General features: G+C 41.1%; 1 protein-coding gene across 3 annotated transcripts in view; it reads right to left on the minus strand.

Moving 5' to 3' along the window:
- LOC125459071 (zeta-sarcoglycan) overlaps positions 1–27,169 on the minus strand; it is a 986,421-nt gene that overhangs the window by 453,368 nt on the left and 505,884 nt on the right. For all 3 annotated transcript variants that reach the window (XM_048545022.2, XM_048545013.2, XM_059647939.1), the window contains one exon: positions 4,591–4,785. In XM_048545022.2, coding sequence (XP_048400979.1) covers positions 4,591–4,785 — 195 coding nt within the window. The remainder of the gene's footprint in view (positions 1–4,590; positions 4,786–27,169) is intronic.

Consider the following 27,169-nt stretch of genomic DNA (forward strand, 5'->3'; position numbering starts at 1 on the left):
CAATGCAATAGGAGGCTGGGATGTTAGATGCCTTCAAGGCAGAGATCAATAAATTCTTGATCTCACAAGGAATCAAGTGCTACGGGGAGAGTGCAGGAAAATGGAGTTGAAATGCCCATTAGTCATGATTTAAATGGTGGAGTGGACTTGATGGGCTGAATGGCCTTACTTCCACTCCTGTGTCTTATGGTGTTATGGAACTATAATAGCTGTGGTTCAATATGGAAACAAAGCCAGCTAGACATAGGCTATAGTCAAAGAATTGCACTTTAATAATGTCTTCGGCATGCTGAACAGGAAAATTACAACCATTTCACTTCAAACCTAGGGTAAATGATAATCAGCGCAGTGATTAAATGTGTCTCTGACCCTGTGACCAACCAGCATTTGTTTAGCAAATATCTGCTCACTGACACTTAGTTTGGGTTTTGCCAGGGCCACTCGGCTGCTGACCACATTACAGTTTTGGTTCAAACATGGACAAAGGGGCTGAATTCCAGAGGTGAGGTGACAGTGGCTGTCCTTGGCATCAAGGCTGTGTTTAACTAAATGCAGCATCAAGAAGCCATAGCAAAACTAGAGCTAATGGGAATGATGAGGACAATTCTCTGATCGTTAGAGTCATGCCTGGCAAAAAGCAAATTGGTTGTAGTGTTGAAGATCAGTCATCTCAGCTTGAGAACATCAACATCCTCAGGATCGTATCTAAGGTCCAACTATCTTCAGTTGTTTCATCAGTGATCATTCATCACAAGGTCAGAAATGGGTATTTTCCCTGATGATTGCACAATGTTCAGCATCATTCACGACTCCTCAAATACTGAAGCAGTCCTTTTCCAAGGGCAACAAGGTCTGGACAATCCAAATAAAAATGAGAAGAGCTGCAGATGCTGTAAATCAGGAACAAAAACGTAAGTTTCTAGAAAAGCTCAGCAGGTCTGGCAGCATCTGTGGAAAGAAATCAGAGTTAACGTTTTGGGTTGAGTGACCTTCCTTAGAACTGAGGGTAGCTAGGAAAGTGTCGCATCTTATGCAAAAGATTGGATGGGGAGAGGGGCGAGGGAGTAAATGATAGGTGACTGGGGAGAGAACCCAAAAAAGGAGAAGAATAGTTGGACGGATAAAGCAGTCGCTAATGGTCTGAATAGGAGGATGAATAGCTCTTAATAGAGACTGTTAATGGCGCCCAGTTCCTCTGTCTCCATCACATCTGTTCTGATGATTCCAACTTTGACAAGGCAGCTTCGAAATATCCACCTTCTTCCTCAACTGAGGATTCCCCAGCACCATTGTCAACAGGGCCTTAACCAGGTCCGACCCATCTCCGCACTTCTGCCCTCACCCCTTCTCTTCTCTCCTGCAACAGCTATAGGGTTCCCTTTATCCTCATCTACCATCCCACCATCATCCACATCCAGAGAAGCATTAGCCGCTATTTCTGCCAGCTCCGGCAAGATGCAACCCCTGGATACATATTGTCTTCCGCTTCCTTGTCCGCCTTCCACAGGGACCATTCCCTCCAGAACACCCTGGTCCACTTTTCCTTCAATCCCACCACCTCTCCACAGTCCCAAGGCACGTTTCCCTGCAATCACCGAACCTGTCACACTTACCTATTTACCTCCTCCCTCCCCAGTATCCAAGGACCAAAATATACCTTCCAGGTGAAGCAGCACTTTACCTGTACGTCACATAACCTAGTTTACTCACAATGTGGTCTCCTTCACATTGCACTGGGGAAACAAAGTGTAGACTGAGTGACCTGTGTTCTGCCTGCAAAAATGAACCTGTGCTTCCAGTTGCCTGCTGCTTCAACACACCACCTGGTTCCATGACCAGCATCTCCGTCTCAAGCTTGCTGCAGTACTCCAGCGAAGTTCAGCATAAGCTGGAAGAACAACACATCATTGTGCACCTGGGGCCTCTGCAGCCTTCTGGACTCAATATTGAGTTCAATAACTTTAGGGCTTAAACCTCTCCTATGTCCTAGCCCCCACCCCCATATGTCAGGCCTTGCAATCACATAGCTGTTATTACACACAACCTATTGTTAGCCACTAATAGTCTCCATGAACAACTACTCACCCTCCTTTCCAGATTGTTCTTCTCCCTCTTTGGGCTGTATCCCTAATCACTTATCTTTTCCACCTTACCCCCTCCCCCTTACCCAATCTTCCACATAAAATAAACATTTTGCTAGCTACCATCAGTTCTGAGGAAGGGTCACCAGACCTGAAGTGTTAACTCAGATTTGTTTCCATACAAATGCCAACCAACAATCGCCTCCAACCGGATAGAATCTAACCATCGCCCCTTGACATTCAATGGCATTACCATCACTGAATCTCCCACTATTGACGTCTTGGAAGTTACTATTGAGCAGAAATTGAATATATTAATACTGCGGTGATAGAATAGGATAGAATAGCCTTTATTGTCACGTGCACTTGAAAGAGTGTGGGGTACCGAGGTGCAGATACTTTAAGTGTTTGCTACAGAATTGAAAGAGGGAAAGCAAAATAGTCTAGCATAGGAATACAAAAAATTAAAAAGTACTCAAATTACTCAAAGTCCAGAATAAAAGGTATGTTTAAAAAATACACAAATTATAATCCTTCTCACTGAGTCCATGCCTGCTGAGCTTCAGAACATGAGGACTTGCTGCCTCCAAGCGCTGTCCTCCAGCCGCAACTTGCTTTCAGGACCCGTCTCCTAGGCTGGCTTGGTCTTGCACTGCCTTGCACACCAGGCTCTGTGCCACAACCCACCTCTAGGACTCAGACTGCCTTCTGCTCTGGGCTCCAGCCAATGACTCACCTCCGGGATAATTGTAGATTAAAGGTTAAGGATCTTTCAGTGAATAACTCATCGCTGCAAGACCTGTCCACCAGACACAGGTCAGTAGTCATAATTTATAAATTCGTCTGCATGAGTAAACTCCAACAGCGAAGAAGTTTGATGTCAGCCTGAGGAAAGCATCCATAAACATCCATTCTCACCATTATTACGCTCAGTAGCAGCAGTGTGTATCATCTATAAGATGCACTGCAGGAATTTACTAAGGTTCCTTAGACAGTAAATAGCAAACCCATGTTCACTTCCATCTTAAAGGACAGGGCAGCAGATAAACATAAACATCACCACTTGTAAACTTCCCCCCAAACCACTCACCACTCTGACTTGGAAATATATCATTGTTCTTTCACCACTGCAGAGCAGAATTTTGGAGCTCCCTGCGTAACACTATTGTGGATCTACCTCAAGAAAAGTGGACTGCTGTGATTAAAAAGGCAGACCAACATGTGCTGTAGGACAGCTCAGGATGGAGAATAAATTCTGGCTCAGCCAGTGATGTCCATGTCCACTGAATTAATAGGAAAAGAAAAATATACCTACTTTTTATAGACTGTGAGGTACTTTATTCATCACCAGCACAAGGCAAACTTAATTGAATTAAACTAAATAATGCATACCGTTTGTATTGAAGAGAAAAACATTTTTTTCAAAATAAACTATGTTCAAACATGAAGCAGAGTGAATAATCCATTAACCAGCTCCAGTAATGTACAAAGCAAATTTCTTCAAAGCAGAATATGCAGCTAGCATTTAACTAATGATACATAATCACAAATCACCCCAGTACAGTAGATTTTGGTTGCCAAAATGACATTCTCTGCTTTGTTTGTCAATTCACTCGAGATGTTATTTGAACAGTCACAAGTTGTTGGGTTCTACTTTATTGTATCCAATGCTGTCATTTAATTTTACAAAGGCAGTAGCATATACAGATGTAAAAATTTTTGGAATGTTAGCATCCTTCACCAATCCTGATTTTAACTCAGGGAGGGAATTGGTGGTGTAGTAGTCAAATGCTATTAAATTTGTGGCTCAACAGGAAGCTATTTCAAGTAAAGTAAGATGGATGTTGCTGTGAATGTGATGGTACTTCATGAGACCTTCAGTTCCATCCCTGTTATCTTAACCTCTCCCAACCACTCTAGCCTGCACCGTTCTGAGCAGGCAGGGGTGGTATTAAAATATTCCTCATCGACGTTGCATAAAATGGTCTCTCTGTCAGATTTTCAATAGCTTACTTTTTAACACCTGAAGAAATTATAAGCAGCATCAAGTGAATGGAAATGATTACAAAATCTCAGCTACCACACATGAGCATGGTCATATATCCAAGAATTGTGGCCAAGTTTAAGTAATCATTTCCAATACAAGGAGAACAAAAACAGTGTTAAGAGTAAATTGAGTATCGATAGCTATGCTTAAAGACATAGATGCAGTTATGAAAGAGATTTTCTCGAGATAGTACAGGTAAATTACCATGCAATTACTAGATCAAATTTCCTCTGTGCATACTCGAGGGATTGCTTGTCATTAAAGCTAAATAACAAGTAGAGCACAAACTTTAATTTCCATCTTTAAAGCTTATAAGATTATTGACAATTCATGGAAATGTATGGTTGAGACCATTGCCAGCTACCTCTAATATCCAATCTATTATACACATCCTATAGATTTCACTAAAGCTGCTACAGGAAACTGAAAAAAACCCAAAGTCTTGAGTCAACAGGCACTTACCACCGAGAATTTCATTACTTTCAATATCCATATTGTCAATGCAAGATTGACAATCATTGTCACCATTAGGAGGAGCACAAAAAAGTATAGCCACCGCTTTCGCCAACCATAAATTCCTACTTGGTAAACTTGTTGATTTTCAGGTCTCTGTAGGTTGTTGTGTTGTGTTGCCAAGATATATTGTTCCCTTGTCATCTGTAAACAAAAACAACATTGTCACTCAATCACGTGATTACTAAATGGCAGCAACTTAATTCTAAATTATCGACACATTATGAAGGCAGGCGTGGTGTTATTTACTGATGTGCGCTGGAGTTTAAACTGGTTTGAAGTTAATTGATGAAATAGCACAACGAAAGTACAGATGTAGAAGTTTGAGGAGAGAAGAATTTCATATATTTGCAATGCATCTCCGGGCAATCTACAGAAATTGGCACAACATATACTGATATGATTAGATGAGGATGGAGAGGATGGCTCCTTTCTTTTCCCATTCTTGTATTTCATGTGATGAATCCAGTCTTAATTAAATAATGAAATATTCCAAATTTTCACACATGCAAACACTCACTTTCACACATTCAAAAAGAGACAACAAAGTGGGAGGATAAATTAAGCAATATTTTTAAAGTATTAAAAATGTTTGAAGTGAAATAAAACATGAACCACTGGAGAAACGCAACAGGTTTGACTGCATCTGTGGAGACAATGACAGAGTTAACATTTTGAGTTCAATGTTACTCCTTTAGAACTGAAGGTAGCTGGAAAAGTGATAGCTTTTATGCTGTAGAAAGCAGAGGGGATAGATGGTTAAGACGTCACAGAACAAAAGACAAAGAGAGTGCTGATGGTAGTAGAGAAAGGATATAGATTAAACAAAAAGACGTTAATAGCAAGAAATAGTCAGCTGTATTAAGAGCAAACTGAAGCAAAAACCACAGTGGGGGCATGGGGATGAGGGTGGTGGATGGCAAGGTTAGGGATGTTGAGAGGCAACTAAACATTGAGGCAGTTTAATGATGCGTGTGGATTATTTATCCTTGCTTCCGGAAACAACAGCTGTTGGATTTAGATCTTTAAAAATATCTGTGTGCGTGGTACATGGATAATGCAAAATGATAAGGTTCGAGCTTGTAAAAATTGAAATAGAGAGAGAGAGACAGAGAGAGAGAGAGAGAGAAAAGAGAGAGAGAGAGAGATCAAGAGCCATACAGGGCTCTTTCAGGCTGTCTGTTCCTTCCTGTTTCTTCAAATAAGTAAGATTAGTTTCTGAAGTCATTTATTTGACATTGAGGTCACATGATTAATATTTTCATTATCTACATAAATACATCAAATTTGGAAGCTGTTGTTATACAATGGGGAATAGATGGTAGGTATTTACATCTACTTATAAAAAAGATCATGTTTTCTCTTCATCTTTCCTCATCTCAGATTTGGAGGCAATGAGTCAAGGAGAAATAAGGGCTTTGAACTTTGTTGAGACAAAAGAAGATGTTAATTCCACACTTTTTAAAATTTATTCATTTGCAGGGTGAGTGTGCCATTGGCCAGGACAGCACTTATTGGGCGGCATGGTGGCTCAGTGGTTAGCACTGCAGCCTCACAGCGCCAGGGACCCAGGTTCGATTCCAGCCTCGGGTAACTGTCTGTGCAGAGTTTGCACATTCTCCCTGTGTCTGCGTGGGTTTCCTCCAGGTGCTCTGGTTTCCTCCCACAGTCCAAAGATGTGCAGGCGAGGTGGATCGGCCATGCTAAATTTCCCGTAGTGTTCAGAGGTGTGTGGGTTGTAGGGGGATGAATGTGGGTGGGATGCTCCAAGGGGGGGTGTGTACTTTTTGGGCCGAAGGGCCTGTTTCCACACTGTAGGGAATCTAATCTTATTGCTCATTCCTCACTGTTCAGAGGACAACTACATTGAAGAGTCAACTACATTGCTGTGGGTCTGGAGTCATATGTATGCCAGACCATGTAAGCACAGCAGATTTCCTTCCCTAAAGAGCATACTTTACCGATAATGGGTTTATAGTTATCCTGAAACTCTTAATTCAAATTCCACCATTAGTTATAGTGAGATTTCAATCCAGGTCCTCAGGACATCAGAATTATTGTCTCGAGATAAAGCCATAACACGATCACTTCCTTCAGGACATAGGACGGCCTCAGCCATACTAGCCAAGAGAGTTGGACTTTATTTCAAAGAGATTGAAGAATAAACAGAGATCAAAGAACAATACAGTCCAGAAGCAGGCCTTTGACCTTTCAAGTCTGTGCCACCAAATTTTGCTTTTCTGTACTAAAGCTGCCTTCACTTACAGGATCCATATCCCTCTATTCCCTTCCTATTCGAGTATTTGTCCGGGTGCTCCTTGAATGCTGCTATTGTGTCTGCTTCAACCACCTCCTCTGGCAGCGTGTTCCAGGCCCTCACCACTGTTTGTGTGAAAAACTTGCCTTGTACATCTCTTTAAAACTTCCCTCCTCACCCCCTGTGTCCCCTAGTAATTTACCCCTCCAACCCTAGGAAAAAAAACTTCATACTTTCCACTCTATCCATGCCATTCACAATCTTATAAACTTCTATCACCCCTCAAACTGCTGCAATTCAGCGAAAACAAACCCAGTCTATCTAACCTTCCTTCATAGCTAAAATGCCCCACACCAGATAACATCCTGGTAAACCTTCTCTGTACTCTGTCCAAAGCATCACACAATATTCCAAGTGTGGCCTAATTAAAGTTCTATAAAGTTGCAGCATAACTTGTCTATCCTTATCCTCAAAGACCCTTCCAATGAAGGCAAGCATGACATATGCCCTTTTTTTAACTACTTTATCTACCTGAGCTGCCACCTTCAGCGATCTGTGGGCCTGCAAACCCAGATTCCCTGGAATACCACTACTCTAATGGTTCTGCCATTCACTCTGTAATTCTCACCTGTACTTGATCTTTAAAATGTATCACCTTGCATTTGTCTGGATTAAACTCCATCTTCCACCTTTCTGCCCAAGCCTCTGGCTGTTCTATATCCTGTTGTATCTTCTGACAACCCTCCTCACTATCCACAACTCCACTAAACTTTGTATCGTCTTCAAACTTAATAATTAAATCAGCTATGTTTTCCTCCAAATCATTTATGTAGACCATGAACAGCAGAGGTCCCAGCCCTGATCCCCATGGAACACCATTAGTCACAGCCCTCCATTCGGAAAAAACATCCTTCAATCTCTACCCTCTGTCTCCAAGGGCTTAGCCAGTTCTGTCTCCATCTTGCCAGCTCACCCCGATACATGTGGCTTCACCTTTTGTATCAGTCTGCCATGAGGGACATTGTCAAAGGCTTTACTGAAGGCTGTCAACTGTTTTTCCTTCATTAATCACCTTTGGCACCTTCTCAAAAAGCTTGATCAAGTTTGTGAAGCATGATCCCTCCCACACAAAGCCATGCTGTCTCTCGCTAATAAATCAATTTGTTTCTAAATTCAGGTCGATCTTCTCCCTAAGAATTTTTTCCAATAATTTCCCTACCACTGACATGAGTATCATTGGCCTGTAATTTCCTAGATTATCCCTGCTACACTTCTGCTACAGACAATGGGACAACATTGACTATTCTCCAGTCATCTGGGACCTCATTTGTGGCTAAAGCAGATACAAAGATGTCTGTCAATACTCCAGCAATTTGTTCTCTTGCTTCACTCAATATTCAGAATAGATCCCATCAGGACCTGGTATCTACCTTAATACTTTATTTAAGGCACACAATACCTCTTTCTTTTTAATAGCAACTTGGCTTTGACACTGGACACTCCCTTCCCTGAGATCATCCTCTACAAATTCCTTCTCTTTGGTTACTACCGACACAAATTATCGATTTAGGACCTCACCACCTCTTTTGGCTCCACGTATAGATTCCCTCCTTTGTCCTTGAATGGGCCAACCCTTTTCCTGGTTACCCTTTTGGTTTTTCTTTATGTATATAAAATAATTCTCCTTGATCCTTTTTGCTAACAAGTTTTCATGACTCCTTTTAGCCCTTCTAATTCCTTGTCAACGTGTTTTCCAACTTTCCTTATATACTTCAAGGACTTTGTCACTTCCCATCGTCCAAGACTTCATGAACGTTTCTTTTCTCTTTATGACCATAACATCTCTACTCATCCAAGATCCATGTAACTTGTCATACTTATTCTTTATTCTCACAGGAATGAGCCAATCCTGAACTTTTATCAATTGTTATTTGAAATACTCCTTTATGTCTGCTCTAGATTTACCCTCAAACAGCCACATCCAATCAAAATTTTCTTGTTTCTGTCTAATATTGTTGTAGTTCACGTTCCCCCCCCCCCCACAACTTTTTACACTTTCATCCAAGGACTGCTGTTATTCCTATTCATGAGTATCTTAAAACTCACAGTATTTTGATCACTACTCCCAAAATGATCTCCCACTGAAACACACACACTCTCTCTCTCTCACACACACACACACACACACACACACACACACACACACACACACACACACACACACACACACACAGACACATACAGACACACACACAGACACACACACACACACACAGACACACACACACAGACACACAGACACACACACACAGACACACACAGACACACACACACACACACACAGACACACACACACACATACACACACACACACACACACACACACACACACACACACACACACACACAGACACCTACACTAGGTGAATTTGTATTGGCATAAAGTGTCATAGAGTCCTACAGCACAGAAACAGGCCCTTTGACTCAAATTGGTCTGTGCTGGTCAAAATGTTCATCTACATTAACCCCACTTCCCTGTACTTGGCCCACATCCTTCTAAACTTTTTGTATCCATGTATTTTTCCAAATGCCTTTTAAATGTTTTTAATGCACCTGTCTCAACCACTTCTGCTGGCAGCTCATTCTATATGTGTACCACCCTCTGCATTAAAAAAAAGTTGCCCCTGAAGTTTCCATGTATTTTTTCCACTCCTACCTTAAACTGATGCCCTCTAGTCCTCAATTCCCCAACTCTGGGAAAAAGACTGAGTGTATTCACCATGTCCATGCCTCTCATGATCTTAAACACTTCTATGAGATCCTTGCTCAATCTCCCACACGCTGATGAAAAAGTCGTAGCTTGTCTGACATCACCTCATAATTTACTCCCTTCAGCTCTGGCAACATTCTGGTAAATTTCTCCTGGACTCTTTCCAGTTTAATAACATCCTTCTGATAACCAGGTGACCAAAACTGAACACAATAATCCAAGTGTGGCCTCACCAACGTCATGTACAACTGCATCATATCTTCCCAACATGTATACTCAATGCCCTGACTGATGAAGGCCAGTGTGCCAAAAGCCTTCTTCATTTCCCTGTCTATTTGTGGCTCCACTTTCAGAGAGCCATAAACCTGAACTCCAAGGTCCCTCTCTCTATTACATTCCTTAAAGGCCCTAAAATTCACCGTGAAACTCCTACCTCGATTTGACTTTCCAAAGTGCAACATCTCGCACTTATCTATAATTAAACTCCATATGCCACTTCTGGGCCCACTTCACTTACCTGGCTGAGCTCATTTCCCAAAACCAGGTCCAGTATAACTTGTTCCCTGGTTGGACTGTTTGCACCTTGTGTCAAGAAACCTTCCTGAATGGTCCTTACAAATTCTACCCCATCCAGGACCCAAGCACATGGTGAGTCCCAGTCAATAAAACGTGAGAGGTTCTTTCTAAAACTGTACAAGGCACCAGTTACAACAACTGTAAGGTTGCCTTGAAGATTGCACTTCCTCAATTTTGCCCCTGCCCGAAGTGTGGTGATCCTCACATTAATCTATCACTAGTCATGCCTCACTCCAATGAAAACACAGCCCTATGGTCTCCTGGGACTATGGCAATTTTATTTACTTTTTAAACCTCACCTGGAATGTTGTAAACAGTTTTGTTCCCTTATTTAAGGAAAGATATTCTGATATTGAAGGTAGTACAAAGAAGTTTTGCTGGATGGATCCTAGGTAAAGAGGAAAAAAAAACCTAAAGAACTACAGATGATGTAAATCATGAACAAAAACAAAGTTGCTGGAAAAGCTCAGCAGGTCTGGCAGCATCTGTGAAGGAAGAAACAGTGTTAACGTTTAGGGTCCTTCTCAAACCCTGAGGAAGGATCACTGGAGCCGAAACATTAACTCTGTTTCTTCCTTCACAGATGCTGCCAGGCCTGCTGAGCTTTTCTAGCAATTTATTTTAGTTCCAGGTAAAGGGGGATTTTGTTATGAAGCGACATGGAACAGGTTGGGCCTGTACCTATTGGGTTTAGAAGAATGAGAAGACACCAATTGAAACATATAAGATTCTTAGGGGGCTTGGCAGGATAGATACAGAAAGGTTATTTCCCTTTGTTGGAGAGTCTTGGGCTAAAGGGCACAATCTCAGAGTAGCAGTCACCCATTTAAGGCAACGCTGAGAAAGAAGCATTTGTTTCTCTCAGCGAGGAGTGAACTTGTAGAATTCTTTACAGCAGATGCTGGGTCACTTGGCATATTTAAGATGGAGATAGATAGATTTTAACCATCATGAGAATCAAGTGTTGTGGGCAAAAGGCATAAAAGTGGAATTGAGCATTATCAGGTCAGCCATGATCTCACTGAATGTTGAAGAAGACGTAATTGGCTCATTGATCTACTATTACACAATAACAAATTATCCCAAGTCTCAAGGATTTATGAAAACACTGAAGGTTCTAGGCATTTGAGATAATTCATCATTATGAAGTGCTTTGAGCGGTTAGGAATGGCACACATCAACTCCTGCCTCCCAGATTGCCTTGATCCACTACAATTCACCTGCTGTCACAATAAGCCCATCGAAAATACCATCTCCCTGCCCCTGCACTTATCTCTGGAACATCTGGATGACCAGGACACCAACATCAGGTTTCTATTTATTGACTTCAGATCTCCCTTCAACACCAAAATTCTTATAAAACCCTTCAACAGATTTCAAGACCTATGACTCTGCTCCCCGCTCTGCAACTGGATCTTTGACTTCCTGGCCCACAGACCACAATCAATAAGGATAGACTACAACATCTCCTCCATGATAATTCTCAACACCAGTGCTCCATTAGGATATGTACGCTTTCCCTGACTATACTCCTTATATACTCACAACTGCATGGCCAAATTCAGCTCTAACTCCATTTACAAATTTATTGATGACATCATCATAATGGATCAGATCTCAAACTATGACAAGACAGGAAAAAGATGCACAGCTTAGTGGCATGGTGTAAAGACACAATTTCTAAAGACTCAACATCAGCAAAACAAAGGAGTTAGTTATCGACTTCAAGAAATGGAATGGAGGACACGCTCCTGGCTGTTATCAGTGGTGCTGAGGTGGTGGTGGTCGAGAGCTCCAAGTTGCTAAGAGTAAATATTACGAACAATCTGTCTTGGTCTTCCACATCGACACTGCAATTGAGAAAGTGCACCAACGCCTCCATGTCCTCGGAAGAGTAAGGAAATTTGGTCAATTTACATTCACTCTTACCAATCTTTATAGGTGTACCACAGAAAGCATCCTACCCAGCTGCATCACAGTTTGGTGTGGCAACTGCTCTGCCCAAGACCGCAAGAAATTACAGAGAGTTGTGAATGTAACCCACTCTATCATGGAAAAAAGTCTTCCTTCCATTGACTCCATCGGCAATTTCAGCTGCCTCGGAAAAGCAGCCAACACAATTAACGATCCCTCCTAACCGGTTATACTCTCTTCCACCATCTTCCATCAGGCAGAAGATAAAAAAAACACACCAACAAATTTAAGAACAGCTTTTTCCCCTTTACTATCAGACTTGTGAACGGACCTCTCTATGTATTAGGGTTGATCTTTCTCTTCACCTTCTCTGAAGCTGTAACACAATATTCTGTTACCCTGATGAACTTGTGTAAGATATGATTTCTCTGGTTAGCATACAATACAATACATTTCACTATATCCTGGTACATGTGAAAATAACAAGTCAAATTAAATAAAATTTATAGACAAAGGTAATTTAAAGGCAGCTATTTAAACACCATACTGGTCTTGTCATTTTAAATCTTAGTCCAGGATATTTTGTCCGTACAGTCATTTTTATATAGTGCATGGCTTGAAAACATACAAACTTTGGGATGAAGTCATAAAGTGAGTTAAAAAAAGAACAGTTGAGAACTAATACTGAGGAGGTCACAAGTTACTTTCTGGCATAAACTTGGTTTATTATGGACCTCCTTTCAGTGTGAAATTAAATTAAATTTTCCCAAATACAAAATGAGCTGAATTTACTGGGGAACAATCAATAAGGTCAAAGATATACTTTTAACATTTCCTAGTTCCTTAGTTTCATCTGCTTCCACTTTGTGCTTTGATCATTCCACTAAGTGGACATGTTTATCCATTTCTAATACCTCATTTCTTGCTATTAAAGTGCAATTTAATTTAAAATGCTAAAGTCTTGCAATGGAAAACTCAATATGGACTATTCCTCTTATTTATATTGTGTATTTTCAGCCAATTCAAATCATTGTATTCTGGATGTAATTATATTATTGTATTATTTGGTTTTCATTTGCATAGGCCATGCATGAATTCTAGCCACAGATACATAAGTAAATTTCTATTTAGAATGATTTATGCCATTCTGTTTTCTCCCCGTCAATAGTTTGAAACTATGGATTTATTCATTTGCTTGAAGGTTTTGTCTACTTCCTTGACTACAATTCAAAACCAGACAGTTTTGAGCACATCTCAGCTTTTGTTTTTGCTGTTTCTATTATTGATGGAGGAATTTAATGTCTTAATTAATCCTTGTCTTTATCCTCTGCATTTTCAATTTTATTTGCCAAGTTTTCTTCGTTTACTTACATTAGTTTCACATCAACATTTTCGGATATTGATAGGTTTACTGTCCAAACAATTTTAGAAAGACCAGTTTTAACATTTAAGGCCCATCATATTACTAAAATAGATCAAATTATGCAGATTTATGATAATTTTTAACACAATAAAATTCTGCAAATGCAGTGAACTATCTTACCTGTTTGAAAAATCTCTCCATTTTGCTCACTTTCTGAAATAATTCAAATTATACATTGCTTGAAAAATTTACATTTGATTTATTTCTTTTTCACTAAAATCAATGTCAACCACAAATTCGGTCCTCTCGATATAAAATAGGACTCATGTAGGCAGCCTTCTGGGGTTGTATAATTTTTAATCAGCGATAAATCCAGTTCCTACAAAAACACAGACCTATTTGTTTCCTATATCCCTTCTATACAGCAGTCAGGAAACCTCAGTTTGTTATTCAACTGCAATAGTGCTCAGGATTCGTCTGTGCTCAAGAGACACAGAAGGAGCCTGTTGGGGATGGGAAATTGTGTTTGCAATGAGGTGCTGGTGGTGGTCCTACTCTTTCAGACATGGTGGAGATGCTTACACAAAGCTGTTAGGTGCTGTCAGATACAGCCTGAATCAGAGTTCTGTGAGGGTGCACCTGAAAGTGATGGCATTTCCATTCATTTGTTGCAGTTGGCCCTGGAGGTGGAGGAAGCTGTGGGATTCAGTCAGAAAAGCTTTGATAAGTTGATGCAGTGAATCCTGTGAATACTCCACACTCCAGACACATTGCATTGCCGGTTATTTGGGTGGATATTTATGCCAACACAAACCTCACAAACCACTTTGACTTGTATCATAAATTCATTTAAAAAATGGATGCAGGGGATAGTCATTTTGGGCCCTTGGGTTTGTTTCACCATTCAGGCAATGAAATAAAATGTGTCCCGTTTAAGACGGAGATGAAGAAGAACATTTCTTCTCTGAGTTCAGAATTCTGTTGTTCAACTTCAGAATTCTCTTCTCCTGATCTTATTGTGGCCTTAACTTCACTTACTGCCTGCCCTTATAACCCTTGAAATTTTTTGTCAATCAAAAATCTGTCTAACACAGCCTTGAATTGTATTCAGTAACCCTGCCTTTACTGCTCTCTGGAGAAGTGAATTCTGAAGTCTAATAACAGAAGTCTGAACTCCAAGAAGAAATGCTCCCCTTCGTCTCCATTTTAAATGACAGATATTATTTTTAATGTCTGTCTCCTCCGTCCAGGCTTCCACTAAAGGAGAAGTATCTGTCTCGCACCAACACTGTCAGATCCACTCAGGATCGTATTTGTTTGAATAAGATAATCTTTCATTCTTCTGAACTCAAATGAGTACAGGCAAAACAGACTTAATCTTTCCTCAAGAGACAAATATTCATCCCAGGGACCAGCTGAATGAAGCATCTCTGAACTGCTTCTAATCCAATTATAAATATTATTAAGTCTGATTTTGATACTCCATCCTACTTGCAAACAACATTCCACTTGCTCTTGCTGGTACTCAGTGATGGAGATTTCAAATGCAGGAATATCTGACTATGATCATTGAAGTGCCTGAATGGCACACAATACAGTTCAGTCTCCCTGACAGAACTGCTGGATTTTCTCCATCAGCTTCATGACAATAGGGGGGATCGCCAGTGGTTCAACAAAATTCTGGCCCAGCTGTTTTCTTTATATCATGTGGAGTAAACTAAATTGACCGAAGACTGGCTTCTGTGCAACTGGATCCTCATTCTAGCTAGCAATGTTTGCCCTGTCCTTTGTATTCGTGGACATTCCTCCTGACATTAGCTGCTTAATTTCTGTTAATTTCTGCCACTGTTCATGATTAAGCATGGCAGTGTTGCAAAACATTAACCTGATGGAATAGCTATGACTAGGAGTTGCTGCTTTCACTCTTATGCATACAGTACTTGCATAATCAGTTCATAAAGTAACTTCATTTTCAATTACACCTGGTGTAAATCCTAACATGGTCTCCCATTGTCCTCAATGAATAAGGATTGTCTCCTAACATGACAGAAAATGAGTCAGAACGATGGCAGCACAGAGAGCAGAGACAGTAGCACAATGGTAGTTATTGGACCAGTAGTCCAAAGAGCCAGGCTGCCAATCTGCTGGTATCGGTTCAAATTCCTCCATACTAGATGGTGGCATGCAACTTCAAACAAATAAAAAATGGCGATTGAAAGCTAGTCTCAGTAATATCAATATGAAACTAACATTGATTGTCCTAACCAAAATAAAAAGCCCCCTCTAATCCCCTTTAGAGAACAAAATTTGCTGTGCTGGCCTACAGTAATGTGGTTGACAATTAACAGGCTTCATAAAGTGACTCCATTCGGGGGCAATTAGAGTGGGCAATGAAATGCTGACTTTTCCAGCAATAGCCAAATCTTATGAAAGACAAAAGAAGAAAAAAAAACATAGTTATTTCTGAACAACACCCCTGGCTCTGACTGTAAGTAGCTGCATTTGGCTGTTGTTCATGGGTGGCTATAAGCTGATTGTTGAGGACAAGGATCAGTAGGTTATTTCCTGGTGCTGATTCTCTCAGCACATGTCAACAGCCAGAAGGTTGTTACTAGAAGGTGAAAACATCCAGTGGTTGTGGTAGATTATCCATGGCATTCTGCTATTTTCCGTGCTTCCATCCTCTTTTTTCTCAGTCAGTCTGGACTATTTTTCTTCTCCCGTGTTTACTTGGTGCATCACTTTCAAACCTTTTGGAAGACCATCCTCATTTTCAGTGAATTCTATACTATTTGCCTTTAATCACCTTTCCAACCAATGAGGAATTCAATTATCTCTATTTACTAGTTGATCATTCAGTGATATCACTGATAGAAATATTTGTAGTCAATCCTTAAAATTCAGATGAAAATCAGCACATCCTCCGATTGCAATTTTGAGCAGAATTGATTCCTTTCGTATGTTATGTTCTTGCTCCTTTTTAAAATCACATCTTTCATTATTTGATTCGTATTTCTACTTTTCTACAAATATATACGTGTGGAAAATATAATGTGGGGATATCAGTATATCAGTTTTCCACTCCATGAGGAAGTTCATATTGAAAACAGAAGTGCATATTTCCTGAAACAAAGCATCACATTTTTGTCAGATTTATAAACATAGTCTTAAAAGTAATTATTTTTTAATCATTCATAGGATGTGGGGTTTGATTACCTAGGCATGCATTAAAGACATTTATCACTTATACCTCGTGGCCATTGGGAAGCTGGCAGTGAGCTACCTTTTTGAACCACTACAGTCCATTTGCTATGGGTCCACAAAGTTGTGAGATAGGGAACTCCAGGATTTTGACACAGCGACACTGAAGGAACAACGATAAATTTCCAGGTCAGGATGGTGAGTGGCTTAGATCGGAACTTGGAGGTGGTGGTGTTTCCATGTATCTGCTACCCTTGTCCTTCAAGATGGAAGTGGTTGCGGGTTTGGAAGGCGCTGTCTGAGGATCTTTGGAGAATTTCTGCAGTGCATCTTGTAGATGGTACACACTGCTGATAGGGTAAGGAGTAGACGGATGTGAATGTGGTGTAAATCAAATGGGCGGCTTTGCCCTGGATAGTATTACGCTTCTTAAGTGTTATTGGAACTGTGGGGAGTATTCCATCTCACTCCTGACTTGTATCTTGTAGGTGATAGACAGGCTTTGGTAAGTTTGGAGGTGAGCTATTCACTATGGTATTTCCAGCCTCTGACCTGCTCTTGTGGCCATTGTATTTATGTAGAGAGTACAGTTGAGTTTCTGGTCAATGGTAACCTCCAGGCTCTTGATAGTAGGGTATTCAATGATGGTATCACCACTGAATGTCAGGAGGCTGTGAGTAGTTGTCTCTTATTGGAGATGGCGATTACCTGGTATTTGTGTGGTGCAAATGTTACTTTCCACTTGTCAGTGCAGGCCTAAAAATTATCTAGATTTTAATGCATTTGAACATGGACTGTTTCAGTATCTGAGGAATCACAAATGTTGAACATCGTGGAATCATCTGTTAACATCCACACAGGCTTTGTGGAGTCAGGAAGGGAGTTGCTCATTGTTGGATCCCTAGCTTCTAAACTGTTCCTACAACCACAGCAGTTGTACGGCTAGTCTAATTCAGTTCTCTTCAATGGATCCTTTCAGAGTATTTGATAGTAGCTTTAACAGTGATGACAATGCCATTGAATGTCAAGAGATGATGTTTCAATTCTCGCTCGTTGCAGATGGTTATTGCCTGGCACTTGTGTGATACAAAAGTGATTTGGCACTTGTCATCGCAAGCCTGGATATTGTCAGGTCCAGTTGCATTTGAGTCTGGACGGTAAACCTGAATTCCATTCCTTCCCCTCTTGGGAACGAAAAACACCATCTTCCGATCCAGGACTTGACATCCTCCCCTCCAGAGAACCACATAACACCCCAGCCCCCACCCTAATCTGGCATAAACATAAACACTTAACTGATTCCTTCCCATCAGTTGAGAAATTTCTTTACCTACAGAGTGGTGAGCCTGTGGTACTGTCTACCACAGAAAGCAGTTGAGGCCAAGACATTGACTGTTTTCATTAAATGGTTTCAGGGCTAAAGGGATCAAAGAATATGGGAAACAGAAAAAAAAAGGTACTTATCATATTGAATGGCTGAGGAGACTCAAGGGCAAATGGCCTACTTCTGCTCTTATTTCCTATGTTTCCAAGTTCTGTCTTTCTCTATACTTATTTGTCGCTGATGTGGAGTAGCCTAATTGTGGATCTTAAAAGAACTGCTGCAGGCCACTCCAAAAAGGTGCCAGTGATTTGCTGTTAGGACAGGTGCTGTGATCCACAAAAGTATTCTGGTCTAAAGCCTGTTGGCACTTGTTTGCATTCCCTGGGATTGTTTTTCTGTGCAAGCAGCTTGTAGTTGGCTACCTCCCAATCAGAGCCATGCGATTCCCCACCATCCCTGCTGCCTCAAAGTTTCCTTTTGGTGATCACAGCTCATTGGTCTCATGTTAGTGTGGCCTGATCTTTAAGGCAGCTCTGACCTCTTGCAGCTTCAATTGACAGGTGGCACCATTGTTACATTCACTGCCTGCCCAATTATCACAGCTAACCAACATTGTCCCAGAGGACAATCTTCCTCCGAAATAAAAGTGCAATTAATTGAAAACACATTCCCTCTGACCTCTTGGCTGAATATATAGTTGGACTGAAAACAGAATTATTTCAGGAGCAGGACAATGATCTCATTTCACAATTGAAATGATACAGACTGAGAGACTATCAAAGATAAACAAAAAGGAGAAAAAAACATTGTCTCTAAAATGGACAATTTTAAAAAGATTTATTTAAAATGGTGCTTTTAAGCAGAATAAGGCAGTACTTTTTTTTTGTTTTGTACAAGTCAGGAAGTTAGCAAGAATACCAAAGTAAAGGGAAACAATATCTTATATTCTGTGAAGACAGTGCTGACAATTTGGCAAAATTACCCCAGAAGGGTAAGGTACCTCAAAGGTTTAATCAACTGGTGAAGTTATGTTTTTCATGCTTATCACACTCATGAGGAACTTGTAATATGGATTTCAGTGTTGGTGCAGTGTTAGGTAAGAAGGTCATACATCCTAAACATCATCATCATGTCCTTTGAGATAATGGGAACTGCAGATGCTGGAGAATTCCAAGATAATAAAATGTGAGGCTGGATGAACACAGCAGGCCAAGCAGCATCTCAGGAGCACAAAAGCTGACGTTTCGGGCCTAGACCCTTCATCAGAGAGGGGGATGGGGAGAGGGAACTGGAATAAATAGGGAGAGAGGGGGAGGCGGACCGAAGATGGAGAGTAAAGAAGATAGGTGGAGAGAGTATAGGTGGGGAGGTAGGGAGGGGATAGGTCAGTCCAGGGAAGACGGACAGGTCAAGGAGGTGGGATGAGGTTAGAAGGTAGATGGGGGTGCGGCTTGGGGTGGGAGGAAGGGATGGGTGAGAGGAAGAACCGGTTAGGGAGGCAGAGACAGGTTGGACTGGTTTTGGGATGCAGTGGGTGGGGGGGAAGAGCTGGGCTGGTTGTGTGGTGCAGTGGGGGGAGGGGATGAACTGGGCTGGTTTAGGGATGCAGTAGGGGAAGGGGAGATTTTGAAACTGGTGAAGTCCACATTGATACCATATGGCTGCAGGGTTCCCAGGCGGAATATGAGTTGCTGTTCCTGCAACCTTCGGGTGGCATCATTGTGGCACTGCAGAAGGCCCATGATGGATATGTCATCTAGAGAATGGGAGGGGGAGTGGAAATGGTTTGCGACTGGGAGGTGCAGTTGTTTGTTGCGAACTGAGCGGAGGTGTTCTGCAAAGCAGTCTCCAAGCCTCCGCTTGGTTTCCCCAATGTAGAGGAAGCCACACCGGGTACAGTGGATGCAGTATACCACATTGGCAGATGTGCAGGTGAACCTCTGCTTATTGTGGAATGTTACAGTGGATGCAGTATACCACATTGGCAGATGTGCAGGTGAACCTCTGCTTAATGTGGAATGTACAGTGGATGCAGTATACCACATTGGCAGATGTGTAGGTGAACCTCTGCTTAATGTGGAATGTGGAAACCAGTCCAACCTGTCTCTGCCTCCCTAACCGGTTCTTCCTCTCACCCATCCCTTCCTCCCACCCCAAGTTGCACCCCCATCTACCTACTAACCTCATCCCACCTCCTTGACCTGTCCGTCTTCCCTGGACTGACCTATCCCCTCCCTACCTCCCCACCAATACTCTCTCCACCAATCTTCTTTTCTCTCCATCTTCGGTCCGCCTCCCCCTCTCTCCCTATTTATTCCAGTTCCCTCCCCCCATCCCCCTCTCTGATGAAGGGTCTAGGCCCGAAACGTCAGCTTTTGTGCTCCTGAGATGCTGCTTGGCCTGCTGTGTTCATCCAGCCTCACATTTTATCATCATGTCCTTTCACTGTTTCTGGCAGACAAGGTTGTGGCTACATCCAACCTGTTCGCATATACAAAACTCAAACAGTATCCAACGTTTGATGTGATTTGACTACATTTGCAAAGCAATCTGGGCTGCACTAGAACCAAATTAAGATTATCAGTCGGGTGTGCAGTGAGGCACACATGGGCTGGCTGGAAGCTCCATTCAGTATATTAATGCACAGGACGCTGTTTTACACAGACAGAAAGAACATGAGCAAACATTGTGCCTATTTCAAATTCACAAAATTAGCAACAGTCCTTTTTCATATCATCCCTCAGGGTAATACCTTGTCTGAAGTTAGCCTTGCTGATTTAAATTTAAGCAAAGCTTAAAAGTAAGCAATTAGTCATAACTAATTTGTCCATTTCCATAGCAATACTTAAGTCAAACAGAGTCCACTTTCTAACCAATCAGCATGCTTTTTCCCACATATGATTAAACAGTGTTCACTTTGAGATGGGCAATCACGAAAATGCTGCAAGTGCAATATGAAAAGATTTAACAAAATGTGTCCTTTTCCAGCAATACTCAGGTTCTGCAGCTACTAAATATCTTGTGATATAGAAATTGTTGGGCAGTCTTTTGGGCACAAAATGCTTCGAGCTGTAAAAATGAAGGGTCCCAGACTGAAACATCAGCTTTCCTGCTCCTCAGCTGCTGCCTGGCCTTCTGTGTTCCTCAAGCTCCATACTGTGTTATCTCTGAGCTTTCAGTTGTTTGCCAGTTCATGCATTGCTGCTTTCCCATGACCACATCTCTGTCTTAGGCTTACTGCAAAACTCCAGAGAGTCTCAGCACAAGCTCAGGGACCTTGCAACCTGTAGGACTCAGCATTAAGTTCAATAACTTTAGAAGCTGACTCTATCCTTCTATGTTTTTTACCCACTCCACACTTGGTCCTGTCTGAATTATTTTCAGCCCAGCCTACCTAGCTTTCCTACTCTTAGCTCTCATTATCACTTATTCAGCTTCTCTTCTGTGCTGGTCAAATACCAGTAGTGTCCTCATTTACCCACCCCCTCCATCTCTCTCTGTCTGTGCTCCATCTCTGATTATCCAGCCATCCTCACCCCATTCCCCCACCAACATCATAACTGCTCTCCCATTGTTACCCCACCAATTCATCTGCACCATAAATACCATTTTTTCCTAACTGTTAGGAATTACAGGAGCTGTATTTTTTTCAGGTAAAGATATAGAGCAGTGAATTTGTGCACACCAACATCCACCAACTGCAATGGTATAATGCCAGATACTCTGCTTTGCTTTCTGTGTGAGATGACGATGGAGCAAAATATGAGGGATAACTTCCTTAATTTTCTCTAAATGTTATTTCTGTGTCTCTGTCCATTACTTACTGATCAAAATTAAATTGAAAGTGGTTCGGACTTGTTAATATTTATTACATTGTCTACCTATGATGCAAAATGACAACCTGGATGATTGAGACACTGTATTACAACAATGAAACCTCAGATTTTCAAACACAGAGAAGGGAACAGAGAAGCTACCAGGCTCTGAAGTTCACAGTAAAATCCTCATTTTACTTCAATCAGCATCTCATGATTTGTGAAGAGATAGAAACCAAATTGTAGTGGGGTGTAAAATAAATGCTTGACATGAATTCTATCTCCTATCTCCTATCTCCAGTATTGATAATATGTTTAGGAAATACAGCAATGCAAGCTAAATGATTTAGACTCTGGTGCAATAAAAAAAGGAGCTATTGATGCCAAACATTTTGCAGAAGTAAATTGCCAGAGCAATTTAAGCCAATAATCTTCTGAATTTCAAAACAAGCAAAATCCATTACTGTTATTCTGTTAGAATTGCTTGTAATCTCCAAAAGCAAGTTTTTGTTTTACTCTGAAGTTTCACTAACTTCAAAATCAATAGCTTCCAGAGAAGTTGTTGTAAGTGTGCAGAGGCTGTTCATGTGAAAGCGTTTATTTATGCCCATGTTTGCAATAGAAGACACAAAATCTGAGCTGTCACTATTCAATTAGGCTGGCCGACCCATACTGGCCAGGATTAGGGAGCCCAGAAGTTGCGATTCCACACCTCAACCCTCCCCCTGCCAAACACAACAATACAAACCTGTCAATTTTTTTTAGGTCCAAATTACCTTTGGTTTTAATAGGACTTTTATCAGCCCAAGTAGTAGGGGCATTCAGCCTCCAATTCAGAGCATTAAAAGCAGTATTTCACCTTCAAACATTCTCAATGTGATCATATTGCGTAGCTGCATTACCTTACTATTGTGTCCCAGCATTGTTAAATAATGATTCTTATTGACAACTAATTGTCTATGAGCTTCTGGCCAAAATGCTAATATGTCCTTCAAACTCCTGCCCCTAGATACCTGTCCCCTGTCTCTGCAGCAACTGCCTCAGTCTACATTAATTTGTTTGCAATTCTGGTGTCATAAGGTGATCACACCAACACTAAGATTTGTGCCCACATTAAGGCTGCCTTTTATCACCTCACTAACATCCCCGCACTTCACCCTGTTTCAGTTCATCTGTCACTGAGATCGTCATGCATGCCTCTGTTGCCTACAGTTTTGGTGGTTCCAATCTATTCTAGTTGTTGTCTCACATTCTATCTTTCAGATACTGGAGATCATCCAAAACTTTGCTGCCCAAGTTTTAACTCACCCAACATCCCATTCGACAATCATCACTGCGTATTCTGACTCTATCTTGGTTCTCAGTTAAGCAACAATTTTATTTTAAAGTTCACATCCTATTTTCATATCTTCCTTCCTTCAGGTGCTTGATTTCATCCCACACTCCAAAGATGTGCAGATTCAGTGGATTGGCCATGCTAAATTGCCACAGTGTCCAGGAATGTGCAAGTTAGGTGAATTAGCCAGGGGAAATGCAGGGTTACAGGGATAAGGTAGGGGTTGGGTCTGGGTTGGATGCTCTTTGGGATGGTTGGTGTGCACTTGATGGGACAAATGGCCTGTTTTCACAATTGGAGGGACTCTATGATTTGGCAGGATGACTCACATGTCAAGCACACAAACAGTGTAATCATTGCTAAGGCAATAGCATTCACTGTTCTCCAAAATTAATTCAATGCATATAAAGACAAGGTTTTTTTAGAAGATATTCAGCACAAAAGAAAATGAAGCTCACTAGGTACACCAACCACATATGATCTACTGATTTCCAGCCTTGTCACAGCACTGCAACAGCTGTAACTAAAATCACAAATTACTTCTATAATTGTGATGAATTGACTCCTGATTACTGAACAGCTTTTGTCATTACTGACTACATTTTCATCTTTTGATGCATCCATTGTCATAATTCAATTAAAAACATAAGGAAGGGAAGTGGGAGTAGTCCATTTCATCCTTCAGCCTGCTCTAGCATTCAAAATAATCAGGAATGATCTTCTGCCTCAATTCCATTTTCCCTTGAAGACAAAATCCTGTGGATGCATCTATTCAGTAATGGGAAATCCACAACAATCTAATTTAAGGGATTCTACAAATTTATGACCCTTAGATAAAGTTAAATGTTGTCAGTCAAAGTCCTAAATGCTTGACCCCTTTATTCTGAGATGGAGTCCTTGTAGTCTAGAATCTTTGGACAGGGTGGAATGACCTCTCAGTGTTTACAGTGTGAACTTATTAGGACTGTTAAACAAAGAACAAAGAACAAAGAAACCTACAGCACAGGAACAGGCCCTTCAGCCCTCCAAGCCTGCCCTGATCAAGATCCCCTGTCTAACCTGTCATCTATTTTCTAACGATCTGTGTCCATTTGCTCCCTGCCCATCCACGTACCTGTCCAAATAAATCTTAAAATACACTAACGAGTCTGCGTCTACCACCTCCGCTGGCAACACGTTCCAGGCACCCACCACCCTCTGTGTAAAGAACTTTCCACGCATATTTCCCTTAAACTTTCCTGCTCTCACTTTAAACTCATGACCCCTAGTAATTGAGTCCCCCACTCTGGGAAAAAGCTTTTTGCTATCCACCCTGTCTACATCCCTCATGATTTTGTAGACCTCAATCAGGTCCCCCGTCAATCTCCGTCTTTCTAATGAAACATTTGGTTAACATTTGGTTCCATACTTTCCTGACCAATCATAATGCAAATATCTCCAGGAATTGTTTTTTCTTCCTGCTTTCTAACATTACCTGTGGAATCTGTTGTTTAAAGTAATAGCACTGAAGAAATTGATGTCCACCCAGACTGCAGGATCCATGGAAGTAGCAAAATGGCAACCTTAGCACTCCAAGGACTAACCTTAATCAAGAAGGGCTGTTAAGAGTTGCGAGAAAATAAAGTGTGGGCTAGGAAAAGAGCAGAAATTTAAAAGTCAGAAAATGTAGAAAATGAGGCTCTACCTCAGAAGAAGGCTCAAATTGGCTGTCACTTTGGGAAAAGAGGATAACTTTATGAAAAAAGAGCACAGGTCAGAAAAGGAAGAGTAATCATGAAGGTGATGAAAAGCTGTTCTCATTCATCACGAGTATCACTATCAACAAGATTAGACTCACAAGGCACAACGGCAAGAAACAGCAAAAGGACCAGAAATTTAGACCAAGTCTGCAATATCAGCAGGGACTCAAAATTAAGCTGGAAAAGAGCAAAATTAAAAAAAAAACCTAGTTAAAGAATCTTGTGGAAGAAAAGTCAGGAGAAAGTGACCAGCATTTACGTGGAAAGACTTTAAAAGGCTGCAGTGAGATAGCTACATTGAAAAATCTGCACAGAAGAAAGATTGTGGAAGTTTGAAAAATTTCCATTTTGCTTGGGAAGAGGCAGGACAGCTCATCTTGGGCACAGAAGTTGGACAATCGCCATTTTTAACATTTCAAATGACGGGTAAATACAGCAAAATGCAAAAGCCAGGGAAGCTACAAGTTATATTGCATTGCAACACATAAGAGAGTTGAAAATGTGTGCATTGTTTGCAATCAAAAGTTTGCATTTTTGAGCCTACACACATGCCTCAACCTTAGCCTCATCAAAAGAGCTGGAAATGACTAAAATTCTGACTGAACAACAGAATCAGAAACAATTAGTTGTCCAAATGCACCATGTTTGACCAACAAGTTCAGGGGCAATTGGTAGAAAATGTCATCTGGCTCCCTGAAATCACAGCAGAACCCATAGAGAAGAAAGAAACCTATGAGGTTACGTACATTAGCACAAGATAATTTGTACCAATTATCTTGTTATCAATGTAGACAAAGTCACAGGCTTTACTAGGACTGGTAGAAATGTCCAATCCTTCCTATAACATAATTAATGCCGGTAACAGAAATCTTGCTGATTGAGCAGTGATATTAAATACTCAACTGGGGAGTCTGAAAAGTTTTTGCTAGTCAAAGAATCATAAAAGCCAAGAAGGATATTCAGCCTGATCAATAACTTGAGTGGGTTGAGCTGTATGTGATTCCATGCATGCCATATCAACATTCACAGATTCAGAACATAGTCAAGACAGGAAATTGCCTGGTCTAAGCATCCAGCAGACTACCTCACCCAATTAGAAAGATGTTTACCTGTTTTAAAGATGCAGTTATCTTTCTTGGTGGGCATTCACAAGATTAAAGTTCTTTCAGATAATATGACTACCTGAAATAGATCATCTCTCTGCAAAGGAAATTCAGGAGGTTAAAGGCCCTCTAGGCAGGGAAATGGGCCAACTTCAAGGTCAACAAGGAACAAGCATCTGCTGTGAAGGAGATCCAACAGATTAAAATTCCTTCAATGGAGAAATGATCCATGAATCAAAAACCATGTTCAACAGTCCTGAGGCAAAAGACCATTTTTCTTGATGCAAAGGGAATGCGCTCAGGGAAAATTGTAAAACATCCAGACCATTTACGTTTGTGAATTAAGAGGCTTGGAGGAGATGTGGTTGGTGGTACTATTGTTATATTGTACAACTGGGTAATGCAATGACTACGGGGAAATGTACTGCTTTTGAAGTGATGTACAAGGTAAAGTTTATGAAAGAATTAATGTTCATATTTCATTAATCTCTACTCATTCTGGTATTATCACATGCATTCTGTGGGCGAAGGCAAGAAGATCTATACTGGCCTTTATAGTAAACAATTGTAACTCCGTACAGCTCCTGAGAGCCCCATGACTTGTGCCTGACTATAATTTAATTGTATTTATTGCTAGAATGCAATAAATCATCTTGGCAACCAGAAACAGTGCCTCTTGTGCTCATGACAGTGAAGTGATATATCCTCGTTGATTGCTCTTTAAACATTCAAAACAAAATAGAGATAAAGGAGGGCAGTTGGCAGTGAAATAATTCAAAGACAGTTTGCTCTGAACCACACAATGATAGGTGACAGACACCAAAAAAAGTCCTCCATACTAACATCTGGGGGTTTGTTCTAAAGTTGTAGAGCAGTCTCACAGATTAGTCAAGTAACAGCCTGATAAAGTCCTTACAGACAATGTCCCAGACACCACCATCCCCATCCCTGGATATGTCCTGTACCACCGGCAGGACAGACCTGCAGAGGTGGTGGCACAGTGGCATACAGTCAGGACAGAGTTGCTCTAGAAGTTCTCACCAATGACTCCAGGCTTCATTAAGTGTCATGTCTTCAAGTTAAACATGAGGAAGGAAACTTCCTGAGAAATTGCCACATACTATCCTCCC

Source organism: Stegostoma tigrinum, chromosome 1 (assembly GCF_030684315.1).
Source record: "Stegostoma tigrinum isolate sSteTig4 chromosome 1, sSteTig4.hap1, whole genome shotgun sequence".
In the NCBI taxonomy this organism is placed as follows: Eukaryota; Metazoa; Chordata; class Chondrichthyes; order Orectolobiformes; family Stegostomatidae; genus Stegostoma; species Stegostoma tigrinum.